This window comes from Vipera ursinii (assembly GCF_947247035.1).
Source record: "Vipera ursinii genome assembly, chromosome: 10".
In the NCBI taxonomy this organism is placed as follows: Eukaryota; Metazoa; Chordata; class Lepidosauria; order Squamata; family Viperidae; genus Vipera; species Vipera ursinii.
In genome coordinates this window covers 13,761,328-13,786,157 of record NC_139520.1, presented here as the reverse complement: position 1 = coordinate 13,786,157, position 24,830 = coordinate 13,761,328, and the positions used below count along the sequence as shown (strand labels likewise).

The 24,830-nt window shown below is 44.3% G+C and overlaps 1 protein-coding gene across 1 annotated transcript; it reads left to right on the top strand.

Moving 5' to 3' along the window:
* Positions 1 to 3,036: 3,036 nt before the first annotated feature.
* On the top strand, positions 3,037 to 23,775 carry CTCF (CCCTC-binding factor). The gene is made up of 13 exons (XM_083370740.1): positions 3,037 to 3,690; positions 10,828 to 10,870; positions 11,156 to 11,273; positions 12,246 to 13,035; positions 13,996 to 14,166; positions 14,556 to 14,689; positions 17,035 to 17,155; positions 17,716 to 17,865; positions 18,193 to 18,353; positions 18,469 to 18,651; positions 19,751 to 19,886; positions 20,531 to 20,695; positions 22,134 to 23,775. The coding sequence occupies exons 3-13, from the start codon at positions 11,271 to 11,273 to the stop codon at positions 22,313 to 22,315; spliced, it is 2,196 nt and encodes a 731-aa protein (XP_083226866.1). The 5' UTR covers positions 3,037 to 3,690; positions 10,828 to 10,870; positions 11,156 to 11,270; the 3' UTR covers positions 22,316 to 23,775.
* The last annotated feature ends 1,055 nt before the right edge of the window (positions 23,776 to 24,830 follow it).

Here is a 24,830-nt window from a genome sequence, read left to right as displayed (position 1 = left end):
AAGCTTAGCAGTAGCCTTCATTCTATGTATATGCCTGCTTATTAGGGCTTTCACACACACCCCAATTAGTTAACAGTTAAGTGAATCTGGCTTCCCCATTGACTTTGCTTGTCAGAAGGTTGCAAAAGGGGATCACATGATGTGGGGACACCACAACTGTCATAAATATGAGTCAGTTGCCAGGTGACTCTGTTTTGATCAGGGTGACCGTGAGGATGATCTGGGGATGATCGTGAGAAAAATGGTCATGTCACTTTTAAGTGCTGTTGTAACTTCGAACGATCACTAAACAAACCATTGTAACTCGAGGAGTGCCTGTATTCTAGATGGGGGGGGGGAACCCTAAAGTTAACAACAAAGGAAAATGGTTCCTCCGGCTGAGAATTCTTGATTGGGGTCGCCATTCACTCCAATCTTTGCCACTGTCACTAAGAAAAAATTCAGATAACTTCAGATTGCCTAAGAAACTTCAGTCTGTTACTCTGCTCTCAGAAGTCCACTGGAGTTAAGGCAGCTAATCGTCAATGAAATAAATAAACAATAATGCCTGAACGGGAAATGTTGGGAATGGAATGTGAAGAAGGAACTAAACTGTGTGTTTCGAAAGGCTATAAATAATACCGTACAAGAAACAGGTGAAATACTTGCCCATGAGTGCATCTTTTATTTCTTAAAATAATTATAAATCAACTTGATTGCACTCTAACCATGGCAGTATGGGGCAACCTGAGTATGTGCAGGATATGCAGGGGGTGACACCAATTAAATAAACCACATGCAAGCATTAGCTACTATACAGGTAGTCCTCGACAACTATTCCTTTAGTGACCATTAGAAGTTACAATGATCCTGGAAGTGACTTAGGACCGTTTTTCACGACCTTTGCAGCATCTCCATGGTCACGTGACCAAATTCAGATGCTTGGCAACTGGCTCACATTGATGATGGTTGCGGTATCCTGGGGTCATGTGACTCACCATTAGCAATCTGAAGCAATCAGTGGGGGAGCCAGATTCGTTTAGCAAATCTTAACAAATATCCCGATTCACTTAACAATTGCGGCAAGAGAAGTGATAAAATGGGGCAAAACTCATTGCTTTGAGTTCGACGATCGATATTCTGTTAGCTGGGGTTTCCATCCAACAATTCCAATTGGTGAGCATAGATGGCTTTACAATTTCACCTCGAATGCTGGCTGCCGCAATTTGTGACACAAAGCAACGAACCTGATCACCCTTTTGTTGCAATATGAAAAAGATCATAATTTAACTGTGTAAAATGGATTTCCTTTCCCAGCCTTGCTTAGGACATTTTAAGGTGCATTCTGCTGAAAGAAGTGAAACCCAGAAAAGTGTAAATTCATTTCTAATTAAAGAAAACTAGAGGAATTGTAGGCCCAACCTGTAGAACAAATTGAAGAGGTCCGAGTTAGTACACTACGGGGTGACAAAACAAGCCCTGAAGTCTAGCAGCACCTTTTCCAAATAGCATTTTAAAAACAGAAAAAGGTAATGGCAAACCATTTCTGTAGCATTGCCAAGAAATCCACATGGTGTGTTAAAGCAAGGAGATATTGGACAATAATCCAGACTTGGTTAGAAAAAATGTTATAAACCTGAATTTTTTTACTAGGTATAATGCCAGAAAAACCTGATAAGCAAAGTACATATTTGATTCTACATGTGATAGCAGCAGCAAGAATTATATTTGCACAATATTGGAAGAACGAAGAAATGCCACCAGAAGAAAAAATAATCAAAAAAATATTAGACTGTGCAGAAATGGACAGACTTACTTTAAGGTTGAAAGAAAAACAAGAAACAGAATATTTTCAAACTTGGGACCTATTTTATCAATGTTAGAGAAAAGATTTAGGGATTAGGAATTTAGTTAGTATTAGTGAATAAGATACTCAGACAACAGGTTTTTGTTGAACAATAATTATTGAATTCTATTTAAAAAATAATAAAACTTTAAAAAAGAAAGAAATCTATGAGGTTCCCAAGAGCTGACTTTATTTAGGGCGTTTTAACCATTTTGGGGGTTAAGAAATGCTAACAGCAAGTACTTCCTATATTATTGGAAGACAGAAGTCTTTTTCAAATGAAATATGGATTTTTATATGTGCAAAATGGGGAACTTTAGTCTCTTCCAATCACCACCACTTCCTGTTCTGAAAGCAGTACAATACATTAACTCATACGGATTAATGGAATATCTGAAATCTGCCCATTAGGACATACTGTGCTGTCCTTGGAAATTTCAAAGAAAGTAATAACTCTCTTTAAAGGCCTCCAACCAGTTAATCGTGTTTTTTGTACTATTATGCCTCTGGCAAAATAAGCATGACTCTGGATTAGTCTCACAACTATTAGCCATTATGCCCATCTGCATCACGTCGTGGTATCCTACAATTATGTCCCATCCTGGCACTGCTGAACCAAGGCTTTTTTTCAGATTTTGCATTATCTTTGAGTATCTTCTTGCAAAATGAAGGCCATTCCTTGCAATCTTTTATGTCTGTCTCTATATTTGACTGCAAAAGTTTGCAATGGTGCGCATTTTGTTCGTTTTATCCCATGTGCCTGTGGCTGCACTATGTGTGGCTTAAGTGGAAGTATAATCGTAAAAGAGTTGGAAGGCACCTTGGAGGCCTTCTAGTCCCAACCCCACAGCTCAAGAAGAAAATACTAACTATACCATACATACCCAGATCCACATACACTTTTCACAGACATGCACATGCACAGGTATGCAAAAAGAGGTAAGCGTGTGTGTTTATGCATGTATGTACAGATGCTTCCTTTACGCTAGCCCAGAATGTGACTGGCCCAATCCCTCTCTCAGCCCAACAACAGGGTTGTTGTAGGGCAGGGGTAGGCAACCTCGGCTGTTTTATGACTCATGGACTTCAACTCCCAGAATTCCTGAGCCAGCCAAGCTGGCTCAGGAATTCTGGGAGTTGAAGTCCATGAGTCATAAAAGAGCCGAGGTTGCCTACCCCTGTTGTAGGGGGAAAAAAATAAATAAAGCTGTGATACAAACAAACAGGAATACTGTCCCCGCACGCTGGGCAGCACCGCCTACAGGGGGCGCCAGAGGGCGACGTGGCCCATTCGGCGAAAAGATCCCCGGGGCTGCCGTTTGTTTTGCCTCGCCCTCTTCCTTCCCGCCAAAACCGCTCAGCCGCGGCCCGACCCGGCAGGGCGGCCGAAAGATCCGGCGCCCTTCTTGCCCACGAGCCCCGAGGGAAGAGACAGGCGGGCAGCCGGGGCCCCGTCAGAGCCCCTCCGGGTGCCGGCCGCCCTCCCAGGCTCGCGGTTGTGGGGTGGGACGTGACGTCACGCCCCCTCCCCGCGCCCGACTTGAGCGCCGCCGGCCGAGCGGGCCGTCGGCATTTAAAGTTAGCGCCCAGCGTTTCTTCCCATGGTGCCCCGCGCGGGCGCTTCTCCCGCTCCCTCCTCCCTTCGATCGGCTCCGGCGGCCGCGGCTGCCGGGCTGGCGCAGGCGCACTGCGCGCCCCGTCCGCCATTTTGTGTCCGAGGCGACTGTGGAGCGATTAAACCGCGAGCTGGTGCTGGGCGCTGGCGGTGGCCGCTAGCGGCGGGGCAGCGGCAGCGGAGGCTTTGCGGAGCCCAACGGGGCGGGGCCCGGGGCAGCAGGGGCGGCCCGGAGGCGCCTCCGGGGCAGGTAAGCGGCGCGGGGGGTTTGCAGTCGCTTTCTCCGGCCTCTAGGTGTCACGATGGGGCTCGGGCTGGGACCCGCCGCGGCGCCGTCGCCGCCGATGGGGAGCGGGGCTTTGTCTCCCTCTACCGTCCCCACCGCCCCGATGCCGGCCTGGTACTGCCGCCCATCGGCCTGGCCGCGCAGCGCCTCTGCCGGAACCAGGCCGCGACGCCGCCTCCGCCGCCCACACGCGCTCCCCGCCGCCGCCCCGCCAGCCCGGGGCCGCGCTGCCCGAGCCCGGCCGGCCGCTAGATGGCCGCCCCGCGGGACGCGCAGCCCCGAGCCCGCCGCCTCCGGGGATCGCCCCGCCGCCATTACGACAGCCGCGTCGCCTCGGCCCTTCCCCGTCCCGCGGCGGCGGCGGCACCGCCCTCCCTGGCTTCCCGGAGGCGCCTCTGCCCGCTCCGGCCCCGCTCCCGCCGCCTCCCCCGCGCCCTCCGCGCCGCCTCCCGCCCCGGCTGACCGTGCTGGTGCTGCGGGGCGCCGGTCGGCCCGGCCGCCCGTCCCTGCCCGCCCGCCGCCGCCGGCCGCCTGCTCGCTGTGCGCGTTGCGGCGTGAGAGGCGCTGCGAGCTGAAGAGCGGGACTCGAGCTCCCTCTTGCCAGGCAGGCTGAGCTGCAGCGCCGTGCAGCGCGGCCGAGCGCCAGGCGGGGACGCCCGAGCTCGCCCCGAAGCCGCCGGGAGGAGCTCAGGCCGGGCTGCCCGCCGGCTCCGGGGCTCTCGCTGTCCGTCCCCCCTCCCCTCTCGGCCGGATACCCGGCTCGGAGCCCGCCGCCGGCTCCTTCCCGGTGGCTCTCCCCGCCCGACTGCCATCTTCGGCGGAGGGCAATTCAGACAGCCGGCCGAGGGAGGCCGGGCCGGCGGCTGCGGGGATTTTGCAATGCCCGGCTCGGTGCCATCTGTCCCCGGGCTTTAATTCTGGCAGCCTTGGGAAAGGGCGGCTCTCCCCTCCCCCGCCCTTCTGCTTTGATTCCCATCGGTGGGGAGGGGAGGGGTTCAGTAGAAAGGCACTTTTTTCATTTTATTATTTTATTTTATCTTATTATGCCTGGCTCGATTTGGGCCGTGTTGCTTTTTTTTTTTTAAATTTTTCCTTTCTTTTCTTGGATTGGAAGCGTTGACAGTTGGGAAGGAAGGAAGGAAGCTTATGCCCCATCAAGCAGCTGCTGCTGGTGGTGGAAAGTTGGCAGGCCTGCTGACTCTCTTCCTCAAAATTAGGCAAGGGCTTCAAGATCAGAGATAATTTATTTGCTCGGAGTGGTTTGTGATAAACAGGAGAAGATAAACTGGGCAGGATCAGACCAAAGGCGGCTTTAAGAGTGTGGTTTCTTAACCCCCCACCCCAACTGGTTGCTCTTTTTGGGGTGGGGGAAACTCATGAAAAAGGATGGAGGGTAAATTGCCTCTGGCTTACATCACTGGCTTGCTTTGCTCTGAGATGGCAAAGTATTGCCTGTTAAAAAAGCAGTTTTATGAAATCAAATTACGCTGTAAAGTTGATGTAAGCATGAATTTAGTGTCTTTGTAACTGCAAATACCTCTTGATAAGGTGGACTCTGAGCCACGGTATATTGGACTGCAACATAATTTCTAGATTAGAAAGTAGAAATCTCACCCTCCATAAAATTCTGTAAATATCTTTTTAGGGCAAAATTGGGCTTTGGTTGCTGTTGTGCAGGCTAGCCAACATGTGCCAAAATTGAGCGTTAGTCTCTTCACTAAGGCTGATGATCTAATCTGTACCTTATGTTACTAAAAAGTATTGTGTGAAAACCTAAATTGAACCAAGCCATGGTGGGTGGAAGAGATCATTATCTGTGCGTCCACGTGATGATAATCGTGGCACACATAATTGGAATGTAAAAAGTCACTAGGTGAGATGAACAGCGTAGATTGCTTTAAAACCAAAGGGGAAAAAAAGATATACTGTGGACTTGAATGTATGATTACATGCAGGGAGGTGAAAGGCTAGATCCGGTGTTTGCCACCTTGACAACTTTAAGACTTGTGGACTTCAGCTCCCAGAATTCCTCAGCCAGCTGGCTGAGGAATTCTGGGAACTGAAGTCCACAAGTCTTAAAGTTGTCACTAGGTATATTAATGAATGAAAAGGCTAAAATAAGTATTACAGTGGATAGATATTATTCCAAGTTACACATGAAAGTAGAAATCCCTAGATTGGTGGTGGATATTCATTGTAGCAGCATCTTCAACAGGCTTTTGATGGTGGGAACAATTGCTATTTTACCCTGATAGTTACAATTCTGCTTTTGACATATAAATATCAATTAAAGGTTTCCAAAAGATATTTTTAGATAATTATCTTTAGATAATTTTATATATAGTCTTTTTAGTCAGATAGCTTAGTTATTTGTGTTAAAAATTACGGTTCTCAAATATTATCCATTTGTGTTTAGTCTGTTTCCTCAACTTTCCCAAAATGTGGTTTCTTTCCAAAAACTAAATTAATTGTTCTTTTTATTGATACGCTTAGCTTCTTTTTCATTTTAATCTTTTGGCTACCATGAAATAGATGAAGGCCATATGATCTTTAAATTACCATTCTGCACTTTTTCGCCTAATACTGAATTGTACAAAAAAGTTAAATATTTAAAAGTTAAATCCATAGCGTATCTTTATCAAAAGTGCAATAATGTATATGATTCATGGGGAAATGTTTAAATATGTAATGTTGAATTATGTACCAAGTAATATTATATAAGTAGAACCTGACTTACGTAGACAGAACCTCTTGTCTTTAAGGAATTATAGTTCTAGTGTGCATAATGGGGGGTGGGGGGGTGGCTAAAAGAATAATATTGAGAATTGAGAAGTAATCATATTCCAGATATTAAAAATTGGCTTTTGGAAATCTATAACTAGTCTGTCTTAGAAAAGGCAATATTTTCTATTAATCAGAGGATAAATCAATATATTCTTTGGCGTAGATTTTATTTTATAATTTTTATGTACTGTTAATATAATACTGAGAGTATTTGACAATACTATTATATTGTATTTTTTGTAAAACAGTGACTGTAGTTTAATATATAAAATGTAGATTTGTTTTGTTTGCTTTCCTTTTCCTTGTCTTTTTATCATTTTTATTTTTATCCATTGTTTGGTTTCATTTTGTTATTGTTATGTACTTGGTAGTTTGCTTTATATTCTGTATCCTTTCAATAAAGAATTTTTAAAAACAAAAAAACCCAAAAGGTTAGGGGGCCTGATTAAATGCTGGAACTGATTGAATCAGTCCAGCAAATATTGTATGACTTCTTTATTACTGTACAAATAGAATTTAACCTGCATTGCAGTTTAATTGATTTTTAGAGGGGGCTTATTCCTTACTACATTTTCCTGAGCGATTCACACTATTGTATTGGAGATACTTTCTTCCTGTGACCTGATAATTCACAGCCTATTGTGAAATATAGTTCAGAATTACAAACTGTTATGCCCTACCTTGCTTTGGAAATAATCTCATGGGTTTTGTGTAGGCTTTTAAAATTCCTTAGCTCTCCTGTCAACTTAACTGCATTCACCTTGCCATGGAATGAGATATTATCTAGTCTTACCTTCAATGTCTGGATTTATCTGCTATCAATCTGTACTTCTAACATAATCGTGTTGGCTTTTCAGTTAGCAACTCTGTAAAAGACAGAATGTACCCTGAGTATTTCTGACAGGAGCCAATGTATTGATTAATCAAAATATTTTGAATTTTTTTTGAGCCAAGACCAATATTTTAGGAATTTACTATACAAATATTCAAATTGAAAAGGCGGCTTATAGTTTAAAATCTCATTTAATGTTGGATTTTAAAATTTTTAATATATTATTTCACACTGTTATTGTATTAAATGAGTCTTTTGACATACATAAATATCTGCATTGAACTGCTGGCTGGAAGCCACAGGCAACATGGACTGTTTTGAGGGTACAATTCGAATAGATTGATAAATAAATTATTAGAGTAGAAAAATCAATCCAGGCTGTGTCAAGCCCAAAGATACACAGCAAATTACAGGTAGTCCTCAACTTATCACCATAATTAAACCCAAAATTTCTGTTGCTAAGTGAGACATTTGTCAAGTGAGTTTTACCCCATTTTCCGACTTTTCTTGCCCCCGTTGCTAAATGAATCCCTGCAGTTGTTAAGTCAGTAACGTAATTAAGCTTGTAAGCCGCCCTGAGTCTTCGGAGAAGGGCGGGATATAAATGGAATTAAAATAAAAATAAAAAAAATAAATTGTCAAGTGAATCTGGCTTTCCCGTTGACTTGGCTTGTCAGAAGTTTGCAAAAGATGATCACGTGACCTCAGGACACTGCAGCCGTCATAAGTATGAGTCAGTTGCCAAATGTCTGAATTTTGATCCCATGACCATGGATTACTGCAATGGGCCTAAGTGTGAAAAACAGTCACACGTCGTTTTTTTCAGTGCTGTTGTAACTTTGGACTGTCACTAAATGAACTTTTGTAAGTCAAGGACTACCTGTACAATCGGATCCAGTTCTTTATTTGTTTACACCTAATGGAAAAACACTTGCCAAACTAAAGTTATAACCTCCTAACCTACTAGATCAGTGATGGCGAACCTTTTAGAGACCGAGTGCCCAAACTGCAACCCAAAACTCAACAAATGTATTGTCGGGTGCCGGGTGGGCGTGGCCCATTGGGTGGGCGTGGCTGCGGTGGTAACAGCAGACCGGGTGGGACTAAAAAGTTCAATCAATTCCAACTTTGTGAGATCTTCCCCCCCCCCCCAGAAGTTGAAATTGATTGATTGAACTTTTTTCCCCCCCACACGGTGGCGGAGGCCTAAAGGGAAAAGGTTTTATAAAACCCAGCTGAAGGCCTAGGACTGGGGCGACTGCACACATGCCCACAGAGAGGGCTCTGCGTGCCACCTGCGGCACGCGTGCCACAGGTTCACCACCATGGTACTAGATATATCTTGAGAGATTCTAAGGTGTGGCTGCTCTAAACCTCTTCCTCTTTCCCCTATCCAGTTCTGGACTACACAGTCTCTTAATCCAGGCCTCCCTAGGAAAACCCTTTGTTGCCACCCCCCCTTCCCCCTCTCCAGGTGCATATTGCATCACAGGTTGAGCATATTTAAGGCAAGAGACCTACAAATAATGCCAGTATCTTATCCTAGTTTATTGCAGAATGGCGCATCTGAATAATAGATTATAGAAAATTTAAAAGATTTTTGAGAATCCATTCCCCTTTATTACTCATTGTGATTATAACAATCTAAAACAAATGTTCTTGTCTTTCTTTTTTGCTTGGGGAAGGTAAGACACACAAATTGTCCTTCAGTATTTCCCAGTCACTGTGTTTTCAATAAATAATTGCAATAAACTGTAAAATTAGTCTTTAGAATATAAAACACAGCCTGTTTATATCAGAAGTGATCTTGAAATTCCCATAGCCATGCTCTAGCCTTAAACATTAGGGCTTTCTGGCACTTACTTTAAAGTGCTCAGGAGTATATATTTTATAGGTAGCAGGTAAAATGGGTGTGCCTGTGTGAATGTGTAATTTTGCCCCCTTTATTGACGTCTTAAGTTAGGTAATTTTTCAATTATAGTTTCCTTACAAGTGGCTTATTTATATTCATATTTATATGATACGGAAACCAAGAGTGGGAAATAATAGAATAAAAGGTGTTCAAGATAATACTGCACAGGTTTTAGTCTCTTTTTCTCTGACCCTGACATTCATTTGAATTACAAACCATATATCTTAAAATGTATTATTGTATCCAGTCCCAGTGGACACAGTTTAAGACAGTCTGCTATCTAATAAGGGGATGAGTTCCTTTGAATCTACTGACTCTGGCTTAAATAATGAACTATCTACAGCTCATGATCTCATGTGTAGTCCCCAAGCAACCTCAAGAGAAAAAAAGTTATTTAAAAAAATGCCTAGAATGATATCAGGCAGAGAAAGAGAGGTGGAATGACAAATCCTGTGAAGTTTGTTTGCAGATTCATTTCAGAATGGCAGCATAATCCTTCCCCAAACTGCATAATATCCCAATGCTGCTGGTCACTATGGTCCGGACTAATTATAAGGGCCCTCGTAGTTCCTCTAGGAACCATAAGGATTAACTTTCAAGCCAGCTAGACATTTACAGCAGCAAATTTGGTCTACAGGATGTGCTGTGAATGTTATCTTAAGAATTGCTCCCATTGCAGCCCACCGCGCCCCGTTGCCTTTTCGACAAGCTGCCCTGGCCAATTTTAGCCTATCTTGAAGTCGGCAGCCACTTGACCCGCTTTTGTGGTGGTGCTGTGGCCCCTTGCACTTAACCACAGGGTTCTCGTCAGTAGATCATCCATGCCAACCATTGACCTGCCACTGGCTTCTTCAAGGCCCTTGGCCATTGAAACCCTCTTCAGTGGCCTTCTCTGCTTAGCCCAGGTTTAGGCAACCTTGGCTCTTTTATGACTCGTGGACTTCAACTCCCAGAATTCCTGAGCCAGCTTAGCCCAGGAGTAGGCAACCTTGGCTCTTTTATGACTCATGGACTTCAACTCCCAGAATTCCTGAGCCAACTGGCTCAGGAATTCTGGGAGTTGAAGTCCATGAGTCATAAAAGAGCGTAGGTTGCCTACCCCTGGCTTAGCCCCTTTGCCTTCCCTACCAGTTCTAGACAAGGAGCCTTGAGACTGCCATAGTTTAAATGGTGCACCTTCAGGCAGGTTCTCCCTCTGGGCCTTCTGGTTTCAGCTCCAGCTCTTTAGCTTAAAGGAACACTGTTAGTTTTGTCTTTAGGCTGGAACAACACATCACTTAATTCAGCTCATATCAACAGTATGCGGGGTTGCTGAAAAACAATGGGGAAACGAGTGGCTGGGTGCTCTTCCTGCCTTTACATCGTGCTGGTTCAACCTTCTACAGAATGCTAGATGTACTATGGTTTTTATTAACCCAGGCTTGGATAAGAAAAAAAATGAGAATGAAAATGCACACCAAATAGAAAATGTGTTTCATTTTGAAAATGCATTTTGTTTTGGATGGAATTAACAATGCATTCTTTGGATTGGTTTGGCAGAAATAAATGCTGAAATGTTTTTTTGTTGTTCCAGGTTCCAGCTGAAAACAAAAGGAATCGTAGGCTGAATTTATGGGGTGAGTAGGGAAAAGATTCTTCTTTGATAAGGCTGGTGTTTCCAAGCAATGATTAAAAAACCTGGGGTTTCTGGACACAGTTATCTCCCACTGTAGTGGTATTTACGAGTTATATTTATTTGAAACAGTTTATTATCGCTGCAGATACCTAATGATAGTTTACACTGATGACCTTATCCTCTTTTCTAAGCTATCTAAATAGTTATTGCTACTTTTTATGTCACTTATTCTTGACTGAAAATGTATTGCTATTCAGTCTTTCTAAGCCTTGCTTCATCTTTGCAGATAACCAGACCAGGATACAATGCCTGTGGCCAAACAAATAACACCAGAATAAGAAGAAATTATCTTGGGAGAAAAAGGAAACAACGAAGATTGTTTATGTGACTGATGTGCCACAATGGTGAGCAGCTATTGTATAGTAAAAAGGATTTACTTAAATAAACAAGCTATTTTCAGAGAGGCTTCTTCACAGATCTGAATACTTCTATTTCCATACATTTTTAAAATTCATGTCTAGGAACTTAGCTGAGAACATAGGAACATTCTGTGTTGCAATACCAATTTTACGTCTCCCCAGCTTCCTTCAGAGGGGAGCTTAGACATCAGCTCAGTAATTTGAAGATCAGAATTAAAATAAAATGCCATAAAATGGTTAGCTTTGAACTGATGCTAGATAAGAATTAGTGGAATTCTAGGGGTTGGATTTAGACCGCTTGTGGGAACGTAATGACTCCAGGCTGATTCCTCTCTTGACTCCACCCCCCCAGCACAGCCTGTCCTTCTGCAGCTCTACACATTTCACTGATCTCCCATTCTTCTTCTCGGTGCCCAAGAATAGCTTCACTGGGCATGGATATGGGAAGCCTGTGGGGGGTTTTCCCCCTCTACCCTAATCCCTTGTTCCTGTCTACAAACTGTCTAGTAGCTTTTCTAATTTTCATTGGAGAAAGAGCTGGATCGCTGCAGGGAGGCGCTGCTGTGAAGCATAGACTGTCGCATTACTGATCCCTAGTGGTTGGATCATCTTACTGCAACAGGCACAGGATTCCTATGAAGTGTCACTTTTGCTATGTTCGGATTGGGAGAGCTATAAAATAACTCTCTTCTACCAGAACCCATTTCTCTTCTAGTCCTGGCCAAGAGAGTCATGGGGTTAGCAGTTAAGTCACTGTGTTCAGCGGAAGGGTGTCTTGAGGGATTTTAGCAATTGTTAACAAGACAGGAGGTCTGGTCATTTTTCTCAGCAGACGCAATCGGCCAACGTTTGTCTGACCCAAAGGCCTTCAGGCTTCTGAGAACCTGCACCGTCAGTTCACGCAAGGTGGCAAAGGGAGTGCTTAAGCTGGGTGTTCTCCTTTTGTTTCTTCGCCAGGAAGGTGACATGGAAGCAGACGCAGTTGAAGCGATCGGAGAGGAAACCGAAACTTTCATCAAGGGCAAAGAACGGAAGACCTATCAGAGGCGCCGGGAAGGCGGGCAGGAAGAAGATGCTTGCCCGATGCCGCCCAACCAAGCAGACGGGACTGAGGTGGTGCAGGATGTGAACGCCGGCGTTCAGATGGTCATGATGGAACAGCTTGATCCGACGCTGCTTCAGATGAAGACCGAAGTCATAGAAGGTGCCGTGCCACAAGAAGCTGAAGGCACCGTGGACGACACCCAAATCATCACCCTGCAGGTTGTGAACATGGAAGAGCAGCCTATCAACCTGGGCGAACTCCAGCTTGTCCAAGTCCCCGTCCCGGTGTCTGTCCCTGTCGCTACCACTTCTGTGGAAGAACTTCAGGGGGCCTATGAGAACGAGGTCTCCAAGGGCGGCCTCCAGGAGGGGGAGCCCATGATCTGCCACACACTCCCGTTGCCAGAAGGCTTCCAGGTGGTAAAGGTGGGGGCCAACGGCGAGGTGGAGACCCTGGAGCAAGGGGAACTTCAGCCTCAGGAGGATCCCAACTGGCAGAAAGACCCAGACTATCAGCCCCCCACCAAAAAGACAAAGAAAACCAAAAAAAGCAAGCTGCGCTACACCGAGGAGGGGAAGGACGTGGATGTGTCTGTGTACGATTTCGAAGAGGAGCAGCAGGAAGGCCTGCTTTCCGACGTCAACGCGGAGAAAGTGGTGGGCAACATGAAGCCCCCCAAGCCAACGAAAATTAAAAAGAAAGGTAACACTGGGCACTCCGCCTGAAGGCTGGGCAGGCAGGTCGGCCTTCAAGGTTTTGGGGGGCTGTATATTAATTCTCCCACGGCTCTTGAATATTTCACCGATCCCCAGGGCAGAGGTTGAATTGATTTTAAAAAAAAAAAACACAACCCAGCTAGTTTCAAAAAAGGCAAGTCTTGATGACGGCTTAATTGTGACCGATGTCTTCCTTGAAAGGTATGTTTCTCCGGACCCGAGATTCACGTAGCTGAGTTTCGCGTTCAAGTAGATAGCTTTCGTGATAGCCAGTGAGCAGGATGTGGAAGCCGGAAGCCGTTTCCCCTCAGCAAAGACAGGATTGCTCCCCCAAGTGATTTCTGCTGTACTTTATGGCCTATAGTTCAGGGGTGGGCAACCTTGGCTCTTTTAGGACTCGTGGACTTCCAACTCCCAGAATTCCTCAGCCAGCCATGCCTACCCCTGACCTAGGTTAATGTAGCTGATAGTGTTTCCCAACCGTGGCCACTTGAAGATGTGTGGACTTCAACTCCCAGAATTCCTCAGCCAGCCATGCTGACTCAGGAATTCTGGGAGTTGAAGTCCACGAGTCCTAAAAGAGCCATGGTTGCCTACCCCGACCTAGTTAATGTAGCTGATCTTTTACATCTGTGTTTCCCAACCGTGGCCACTTGATGATGTGTGGACTTCAGCTTTGCTGGCTGGGGAATTCTGGGAGTTGAAGTCCACACATCTTCAAGTGACCAAGGTTGGGAAACACTACTTTCTACCCATTAGACAGAAAAGACAGGATACAAATCAAGTTGTTGTCCTTGATAACGACTCATGTTTTCTCTTGGTTCACTCAGATGTGCTGGACGTTTCTCCCTATAATTGGGCATATTGTCTGTTAGAAATGGAAATAAGGGGGAGAATGCAGCAGGCTCTTAACGCCTCAGAGCAATGAACGTTCTTTTCTGAACAGGGGTGAAGAAAACATTCCAGTGTGAACTGTGCAGCTACACCTGCCCCCGGCGTTCAAACCTGGACCGTCACATGAAAAGCCACACGGACGAGAGGCCACACAAGTGCCACCTTTGTGGCAGAGCCTTCCGAACAGTCACACTGCTGAGAAATCACCTCAACACTCACACAGGTACCGTGAACAGGGATGCTGCCGTGCCATTTCCCGACAGGCTCCTGGGAGAGGTGCAAATGGAAGGCTTAGTCGAGTCCCACTGTGAATTGTAGATGTAATTTGTGGCGCATCAGAAATTTGAGGATACAGCACATAAATTGCGTACCAGTTGCACCCAACTGGCACAGGAAAAGAACATTATCCTGAACTATATACAAACAGCCTAGTGGGGCCTGTCTCTTAAAGCATACTTTGCTGTGTAATCAGAACACAAACATTACATACAAAGCCATCTCCTTTTTAAAAAAATAATAAAATGGCACAACGAAGGCTTGGGTGTGATTGTCGTCTCTGTCAAATGAAGCCATTGCCTGTTTGAATTTTCTTTGATTTCCATCATCCATCAGGTACTCGTCCTCACAAGTGCCCTGACTGCGACATGGCCTTTGTGACCAGCGGAGAGTTGGTTCGACATCGCCGCTATAAACATACCCATGAGAAGCCATTCAAGTGTTCCATGTGTGACTACGCCAGTGTGGAGGTGCGTTTCATGTCTAGTTTTCTATCGTCGTTCTATGACAGCTACACCAATTTTACTGCTCGGTGTTTTGCCTGGAGCTTGGAAAGAGTTCCCTTCATAGCTTACATTTATTTCCGGATCTTAAAAGTGTTCGGGTGGGTCCACCGTTTAGGTGTATTGTGGCTGATATAAAGTGGAAACTTCAGCGCTGCCTCTTTCTGTGTAGAAATTGGTTGTAGGTCTACCTTTTAAGTTTAATTTCGGCATCGCTTGGAAACCATTTTGTGGATTTATAATTTTGCCACATCGAAAGCTGGGGTTTCTCGGAACATGAGACCTCAAAGCACTAGATTTTGCTTGATTGTTTATAAAGTCAGGGTTTAGTTATAAATGCTTGTCAACGCTTATTATTTCGACTTTAGTATTACTCCTTGTATTCTTGCATTCAAGACAGGTCATCTTTTCTAAGCAACTCACTGGACAGCGACCAGTCCTTGACTTAGAGCAGTTCATTTAATGACCGTTCAAAGTTACAACGGCACTGAAAAAGTGGCCTACGACTGTTTTTCAGCAGCATCCCTATGGTCACGTGATCAGAATAGAGACATTTGGAAGCTGACTTGCTTTATGACGGTTGCAACATCTCAGGGTCGCGTGCTCCCCTTTTGCGACCTTTTGACAAGCAAAGTCAATCAGAGAAGCCAGATTCGCTTAACAACCATATTACTGCAGTGATTCGCTTAACAATTGTGGCAGGAAAGGTCATGATGGGCAAAACACCCTTAACCAGTGTCTTTCTCAGCAACAGAAATTTTGGGCACAGTTGTGGTTGTAAAATCGAGGACTACCTGTACTTTAAATTATTGTCGTTTCAGAAAATGCATTGAGCAGGAGAAATGCAGCAGTTCTACTTTGTTATGACTCCGTTATCAGCCATATCGGCATAATTTCACCCCAGAAGAAACAAACATGTTACTTCTCTGTAACAATCTCTTGGGCTCTATTAAGAGGGGTCACAGAGAACCTTTCAAGATGAAAAGGTTTATGACCAAGTTGAGTGGTGGGCAGTTTGAGAGGAGAGGAAACCACCTTTACCAAGCCTATCATTGTAACCCTTGATTATTTTTCAGTTGACTTTCTGAGGCTGGTCGTGAGCAGAATTGCTGAGTTTTGAAAATGCGTTTCAACTGTTGAAAACAAAATATATTTTTTCAAATGCAGCTATCCACAGAAGAGCTCCTAATTCCAGATGCTCTGGTGGTCTTTGGTAGATTTATTTTTGTGCTGGCGCTTCTCCATATTGAAAATGTCGTGTTGTATCAGCAACCAGCAGCAGATTAAAACGACTCCTGAAATTTAAAAGTCATAGTAATACCATTTTTAAAGGTAAAGGGCTTAAGCATGTTCCCACCAAACGCTCAAGCGGGAGAACTTTGGATAAAGAGCTCAAAGTGTGAAAATAACTGCTGCCTCCTGAATTTGTGGATCAGAGGGAGAGAGAAAACGTTTCAAGGAATGGGTGTTCCAAAGAGAAAGGCCCTTTTTTCCCCCACAATCTCTCCCAGAGGACTCTTTCAAGTAGCAGCTTCTATCTGTTTTTTAATATTTCAAAATTCAATTCCAGAATGCATTTTTACAATATTAATAATTTGGCCTTTGAATCGTCCCAGATAATCTCTTGCTTGTTTCTGTCACTGTATTTTATAATTGTTACTCCTTCCTCAGTTTATCATATTAAAAGAACCTCTTTTAAATATGTCACCATTTCATAGCTATTTTTTAATATTTCAAGAATACCCTTTTGCGTCACAAAGAATAAACGAATACTGTTCAAAGGGGAAAAGTTTAAGGGTGTTTTTTGGTACTACAGGCAGTCCTCAGCTTACCACAATCAAGCCCAAAACGTATGTTGTTAAGAGAAACATTTGTTAAAAGACTTTGGCTCCATTTTACGAACTTTCTTGCCACAGCTGTTAAGAGAATCACTGCAGTTACTAAGTTAGCACCACGGTTGTTAAGTGGAACCGGCTTCCCCACTGACTTGGCTTGCCAGAAGTTTGCAGAAGCTGATCACGCGATACCCCCACCCCCCAAATGATGGCAAACGTCATAAATATGAACCAGTTGTCAAGCATCCAAAGTGTGATCACATGACCAGTTGCAAGTGTGAAAAACTTTCTTCAGTGCCGTTGTAACTTTGAACGGTCACTAGTCCACTGTCGTAAGTCGAGGACTACCTGGATTTATTTTAATATCGAAAGGCCTTTTTATCATTCCAGAAGTGCATGGGATTATTTTTTTAAAAATCTTTTTAGCTATAGTGATCTGCGCATTGCTAATCTCACTTCGGCATCCTTGGGTTTCAGGTTAGCAAGTTGAAACGCCACATTCGTTCTCATACCGGGGAACGCCCATTCCAATGCAGCTTGTGCAGCTACGCCAGTAGAGACACTTACAAACTGAAGAGGCACATGAGGACCCATTCTGGTACGGATTACACTTTGGTGAAGATGACGCAGAGCAGCGTGTGCTGAAAGCCCCTCTTTCTCTCCCCCTCCCTCCCTCTCCCTTCTTTTCCCTCCCTTTCCCTCTCCTTCCCTCCCCCTCCCTCCCTCTCTTTAACTTTGCTTGCTTTGCAATTTTAGCACTCACAATAGTAGAAATGTTTACACATTGTAACTCTACTGATCATGGTATCGTACTACGGGATGTAGATATCATCATTTTTACTCAGGCTTCCTGAGAACTGAAATAATTTCAAAGATTCCTACAGGGGAAAAAGATTGAAAAAACCTGTAAGAAACAAATAAATGGAAGAATAGCTAAAAAAAAAAAGGACAATTGTTTAGGAAACTGCAAACAAACAGTGTATATGTTGTTTGTCAGCAAAATGTACTTTTGATTTTGGCTTATATAAAAAAAACTGTGTACACACACACACACACACACGCATACATCCAAGCTCATATTCTCTTTCCCATAATCCACAATGCCTTTTCCACATCTGGGCCTCTTGAGCTAACCGTTTCTCTCCCTGATCCCCAAAGGTGAGAAGCCCTACGAGTGTTACATTTGCCACGCTCGCTTCACCCAGAGTGGGACCATGAAGATGCACATCCTGCAGAAGCACACGGAAAACGTGGCCAAGTTTCACTGCCCCCACTGTGACACGGTGATTGCACGAAAGAGCGATTTAGGTGAGCACTATGGGATGCGTTGAGACTTCTGTGGGAAAAAAAAAGAGGCGGATTGTTCCAAATTCTCCCCTCCGGCTTTTCGTGCCTAAGGCGGGACTAGAGCTCAGAGTCTCACGGTTTCCAGTTCCTTAAGCACTTAGGCCCAACTGGATCGATCCTGGCATTTCAAAACGTTTACCTTAGCAGCATCAGGCAGGAATTTGGTGGCTTGCTTAAATACAAAAATCACCTACAAGGGAGCCGTTCGTATCCCTCAATCTCCTCCCCACGTGATGATGATGATGATGATTTAAAGATAAAGGGTTCCACGTGACCGTCTCTTTCCAGGTGTCCATTTGCGGAAGCAGCATTCCTACATTGAGCAGGGCAAGAAGTGTCGTTACTGTGACGCCGTGTTTCACGAGCGATACGCACTCATCCAGCACCAGAAGTCACACAAAAATGAGAAGCGCTTCAAATGTGACCAATGCGACTATGCGTGCCGACAGGTACGGATAGGCCCACAGGGAGCCTGGGATTTCCTAGACCAGTTAACTTACCACCTTCAGGCTGTTTGTGGGTCATTCCACCCCTTTTGACCCCTTGCCCTCTGGTTCCATCTAGGAACGGCACATGATCATGCACAAGCGAACCCACACTGGAGAAAAGCCTTACGCCTGTAGCCATTGCGACAAAACCTTCCGCCAGAAGCAGCTGCTTGACATGCACTTCAAGCGCTACCACGATCCCAACTTTGTCCCAGCTGCCTTCGTCTGCTCTAAGTGTGGCAAAACGTTCACGCGCCGTGTAAGTGCTCAAAACTCATGGGAAGATTTTGAGGGGGGGGAGGAGAAAGAGGGGGGGGGGGAGAGACGAATGTTTCACGGAGCTCCCTGTGAAGCTCCAGTAAGTAAGAGAAAGGAGAGGGATGGGGTTTGAACACCAGTGGGTTTGCCAGACTCCCTCTGTGTTAACGTTTCTGGCAAAGTCAGCCAGAGTGCGTGTTCTGCCAATCCTGCTGTGGGGATCATCTGGACGGCATTTGCTGCTTTTGAACACGGGAACTGTTTTGAGGGCTGCAAAACTTTGGATGCAAGAAGAGAAGAGATGTGGTCTGGACTGGCGCAGCTGCCAGCTTCCTTCCGATGGTTTCGGAGCCAAAAGCTGGGAGGGTTGTTTTTTTCCCCTCTCACTTTTGGGAATTAAATTTAAAGAGCCAAATGGGTGCAATTAGCCTTACACTTGCTTGAGACATTTGTGGTGTTGGTTTTTTTTCCTTGTAAAGCTTCTGAAATTCTCCCAAATGGGCCTGGCCCCACCCAAGGTTACAGTCCGGATTTAACATGCCACCAAGCATGGCAGAAGCAAGCCAGCAGAAGTTGTACAGTCTTGCTTTAATACTTGCTGCTGCCTTCTGGTTTTTTTTTTGTTTTTCCTGTGGGGCTTTCCTGTCCCTTGTCTCAGAAACTGCGTGACCCAGGTCATCCTTGGCACATAACCTGTTATATGTTCTTGCAAATTGAATCACTCTACTCAGAGGTCAGATTGCATCAAGCTTAATTCTTTGTTGCTGGCACTTCCAAAAGCTGGCGGTTAAGGCGGATTCTTTTTTTTTCTTTTTTTTTAAAGGAGATTGTGAGTTCTAGTTCAGCTTTTAGGAATGGCAGCTGGATGAGTAATTGCGGGCCACTCACACTCTCTCCCAGCCCCCAAGAGGAAAGCAAAGAGGAACGATTTCCAAGGAAACTTCAGGGACTTGTCCAAATAGTAGCCACAAGTCTAGAATGACCTGAAGGCAGTTGTGTGGGGTTTTTTTAACGTATTTCCTGATTCACTGGAAGAGGTTGTTCAGATACCTCTCGGCACGCAGCCAACACCTAACATTTACCTGCCTTTCTTTAACCAGAACACAATGGCCAGACATGCAGATAATTGTTTAGGCCCCGATGGGGTTGAAGGAGAGAACGGAGGGGAGCCCAAGAAAGGAAAACGTGGGCGAAAGAGAAAGATGCGCTCGAAGAAAGAGGATTCTTCTGACAGTGGTAAGAAAGAGAGAAGCTCCAGAAACATTTTAGTTCTCCTAAACTTGCCGAAGGATTCATAAGCCACGGCAGATGCCGTCAGCTATTGCACAAAATGCAAAACAGCGACTTGCCAGTAGCCACTTCTGAGTTGTTCCAGTTTCTGAGCAATAGCGGAAAAACGTTGATAAGAGTACAGAAAGTTTTAAGAAAGCCGTTGGTGTACCTGATGTCGGGAAAATACTTATTTTCAACATCTTGCCATGTCATTCCATTAAACAGTTTAGGGTTATTGAGGTAATTGAGGTCCTTCAGTTTAAAACGTTCACCGAGTGAAGCTAAACATAATCATGGTGTGTGCCCACTTGTACGCAAGCATGTTTATATACACCCAGAGTCATCACTTTTCCATCGAAGGTTTGCAAGTAGCAAAGTAATTTTCACCCAGCTGACCTGTCCGGCAGGGGCATTGTAGCTTCCTTCTATTGCCACCTTTTGAATGGAAGGCTTCTTTCCGGGTAGAAATATCGACACGACCGCCTTGCCTAGCGGGGAACCTACTTAGGCAATTCAGGTTTTATTTTCTTCCTTGTTCGTTGCCTTGATTTTTTTTATTTTTTTTTTTATTTTTTTTTTTTAAAAAAAAATCCTTGCTCCTATTAAAGAGGAAAACGCTGAACCAGAATTGGATGAGAATGAGGAGGAAGAAGAAACAGCGGTTGAAATTGAGGCTGAACCAGAAGTGGAGCCCGTGGCCCCAACTCCTCCGCCAGCCAAGAAACGGAGAGGACGTCCGCCAGGCAAAGCCAATCAATCCAAACAGCCCCAGCGTAAGTTTCCCATTTTTCTACCAATGACTGTAGGGTCCAGCCATATAAACAAAGAGGAAAGTTAAGTCAGGTTAAGATGAGGAGCTTGGTACCGGAGGAGGCGTCCTCAGGAAAACTGGAGGTCCCTGGTGCTGTTTTTGGACCAGATAACACAAATTACATCTGCCTGAGGCCAGCTCAGGCTGAGTTTCAAGCCTGCGTAATCCCTTTAGCAAGAAGTGCCAAGATTTTGCTGTTTGACAAGATTTCAAGATATCATGAGTGCAGGTCATAATTTACATCTACTGGCTTGTGACTCCCTTTTACTTACTGTAATTAACATTAACCACGGTTTGGGCTTCACGTCGAACACCAGCTGTGATTAATTTAAAATCGAGAGCAGAAGTGTTTAATCTCAAGAGCAATGCAGGAGGGCTCCTGTCTGGCCATTATGGTAACACCCAACTGCAGTGCGCCATATGTGGATTTAAAACAGATTTCTGGCTCACTGAAAAGAAGCCCCCTGTCTTTTAGATCCAACCTTGGCAACTTTAAGACTTGTGGACTTCAACTCCCAGAATTCCCCACCCCTATTTTTTTTTTCTACATCATATCGTAATACGTGATTCTTGTATAACTAAGGCAAGATAAACTTAAATTAGATTTATAGAAGGTGTGAGTTGGAAGGGCTCATCTGGGTTGATCTAGTTCAGGGGTGTCCAGCCTTGGCAACTTTAAAGACCTGTGGACTTCATCTCCCAGCATTCCCCAGCCACCCTTGCCTTAGGTCAGGGGTCTTCAAACTTGGCCCTTTGATGACTTGTGGACTTCAACTCCCAGAATACCTCAGCCTGGCACGCTGGCTGAGGAATTCTGGGAGTTGAAGTCCACAAATCATAAAAGGGCCAATTTGAAGACTCCTGCTTTAAGTTGTCTCTAGTTAAGAATCTCCTGGCAACCCCATTTCCAGTCCATCCCATTGCAGGGACCTTAAGAAAGCATTCCTTGCGTGATTTGTCCACTGTTAAAAATTAGTTATCCCACCCACAGCGTTCCAAACGGTTCAGCTTTTTGCTCATCTCAAATATCCATTGCAATCTTTGTTATGGGGTGTTTTTTTTTTTCTTCAAATAGAGCAGAGAGACCATCAAAATGGTTAACCCTTCTTGAACTCTGCACAGGAAGGAGCTTCAAACATGTCACATGCCTCCGTAGACCAGGGGTCTTCCAACTTGGCCCTTTTTGTGACTCGTGGACTTCCAACTCCCAGAATTCCTCAGCCAGCGTGCCTGGCTGAGGAATTCTGGGAGTTGGAAGTCCACGAGTCATAAAAGGGCCAAGTTTGAAGAGCCCTGCCTTAGATGCTGTGAAATTGCCTAGCAAGGGGCAAACCAAGTCACTGACTTTTCATGACCTCCAGTCAGAGCCTGATTTCTCCCCTTTTTGTTTTATCCACTAGCTACAGCAATCATTCAGGTGAAAGACCAGAACACTGGTGCAATTGAAAACATTATTGTGGAAGTGAAGAAGAAGCCCGAAACAGAGACTGTCGGGGCCACTCCAGGAACTCAACCAGTCGCAGTGGAAGCACCCAATGGAGACCTCACCCCAGAGATGATCCTTAGTATGATGGACCGGTGATGGAGGAAGGGTTTAACGCTCAAACTGAACTGGCCTGGGCTCTTTTGAACTGGCTCAATCCGTTTTTATTTTATTTTATTTCCTTCTTACCTTATTTTTGGCTTTGGGAAATGCATCGTTGTTTTTTTTTTTTTTTTTTTGTGGTTTTTTTAGACCATTTTACCAAACAACCTGAGAAACAAAACTTCAAATGATGATAGGATGTGATTTGCCTCTCTCTGTGTCTCTTTCTCTCTCCCCCTCTCCCCCCTCCCCCCGTGTTTAATGTTAACCTAACCGGATCATGGAACATGGGGTGATTTTTAAAAAAAAAAAAAATTAAAATTTGCTGGTTGATTTTCTGAGTTCCTTAAGGGCGTTTTGCAAATCACTCAATCCATTTAACTGTTAGTGCCAGGCCGTGGTTGGCCTTCTCTGTCTGGAGCTTATCCAGACTCTTCTGGAGCTGTTTATGCATTTCTAGAAGCCTCCGGCTTCCTTTTTTTTTCCTCTTGTCTAGAGATTTTTAATTGTAAATTCGGACTCAGGAGGGTTGTAAAACTCATTGCATTTTAGTTTTGCTTTTTCTTACCTGACCCCGCTCCTCCCCCGGCGCCACGTCAGCACTGTAGGTTCAGCATGCTTCACCCCCGTCTCTCTCAGATGCTTTGCTGTCTGTAGGGCATCTTTGTAATGATCAAGCTTGTAAATAACTTTTTTTTTTACATTTTAATCTTTTTTTCCATTTAAAGAGGTTTTTGGGGTGGGATGGGGCTTATAGTTTAAAAAGGAAAACCCTGTCATTTTTAACTATTGCAACTAGGAATTATGCAGGAATTGGTACCGAATGAAATACTGGAACCTATCAAGTCAGTGGGAGAGCGCGAGCTGGGGTTAAAGGTGGCAGACATGCACATCCCAGCTCAGCTTCTAAATAAATACATGAACTTGGCCTCAAAGCGTGTGTGTCACTTCAAAAGCACCCTCTTGAGTTTCAAGTTGTCATAACTTGTTTTCTTTGCTCTCTTTTCTCTTTCTCTTTTTTTTTTTTTTTTTTGGTGTGTGTGTGTGTGCGTGCGTGCGTGTTTATGAATTCTGTGTTAAAAGCCAAGGTGTTAATTTGTAATAGGGCTTCCCGGCCCGTCAAAACCTAGGGCAGGAAATTTTACTAGGTCAGTGATCATAAAATTTGGGGTTTAATTAAAATTAAAATTAAAAAAATTAAGAATAATGTGAAATTTAAAAAAAAAGGATGCCTGTATATCAAACCATCACATGTTAAAACGCGTAAGCTTTTTATAGAGCCTCGGTCTTGCTGATTTCAGAACCAAGAACTTTTGTTCTATGTATCGCTTTTAAGAGAGCTATCAGGTTAGCTATCCAATTCTAGGTTGATGCATTTTTGTACTTAGCTGTACTGTGTGATATTTTTCATTATTTTAGGAAAACAACATGAAATAAAAACATCATAAAACGTATAATGGGGTTTGGACTATGGGAAGGAGAATATACTGCTGTACAGCTAATAAATAATAATGATTATCCACTGCTTGCGTGAGTTTGTATGTGCTTTCTAGGTTTTGGGGTACTCTTCTGGGGGGGGTCAATTTTAGCAAATATATGGGGCACATCTTGTTTTTTGGGGGGGTAGGCAGGAGAAAGTTTTTCCTATTAAAAATACTCATTTTTTATACATCTCAATTTGTTGTCTGTTGCTTGTCCCTTTGGGGCACCTTTATGTATACAGTAACAGGAATAAGAAGTGTGCATAATTATGGAGATGTGCAACGTTCCATGATTGCATGATATTCATGCCAAAATGCAATTAAGGCTATAGTTTTTATAATAAAAGAATATTTTAGTAGGCAGGGATTGGGCATAAAATATCTGAGAGTGCCATTGAACCTGCAAACACCCTTGGATAGTACATGCAAATCCCCATTTAAAAAAATAGTTCAAAAATGGACAAAAGCTTGAGACACACCTCCATTTCTACCTAAAGCTTACACTTTTTGGCATCCTTACAAACATGCAGACTCTGGTTTGGGGCCATTTGTACTTGCTCAAAACCTGGCCGTTCTTCACAAAAATGCAGTTGAACTTTTTTCTGCCGTATAGCTTCTTCACTTAAAGCTGCTTTTAGGTTTTCTTTACTTGAGTTGCCTTGGATGTGTGTTTTAATACAGAGGTCTCCAAACTTGGCAACCTTTAAGACTTGTGGACTTCAGCTCCCAGAATTCCTCAGCCAGCCATCCTGGGAGTTGGAAGTCCCCAAGTTTTAAAAGTTGCCAAGTTTGGAGATTGCCTATTTTAAGAAAATGTCATTTCCCAAAACTGCTGCAGTTTCCACTTTTGCTGTCTGGAAAACTGAGCTCGGGTGATGGTGGTGGTGGTAGTCAGAAGAAATACACAAGATCTGCCATGAACATTGCAAAGCCTAATCCAGGGGTAGGCAACCTTAGCGCTCTTATGACTCGTGGACTTCAACTCCCAGAATTCCTCAGCCAGCCATGCTGGCTCAGGAATTCTGGGAGTT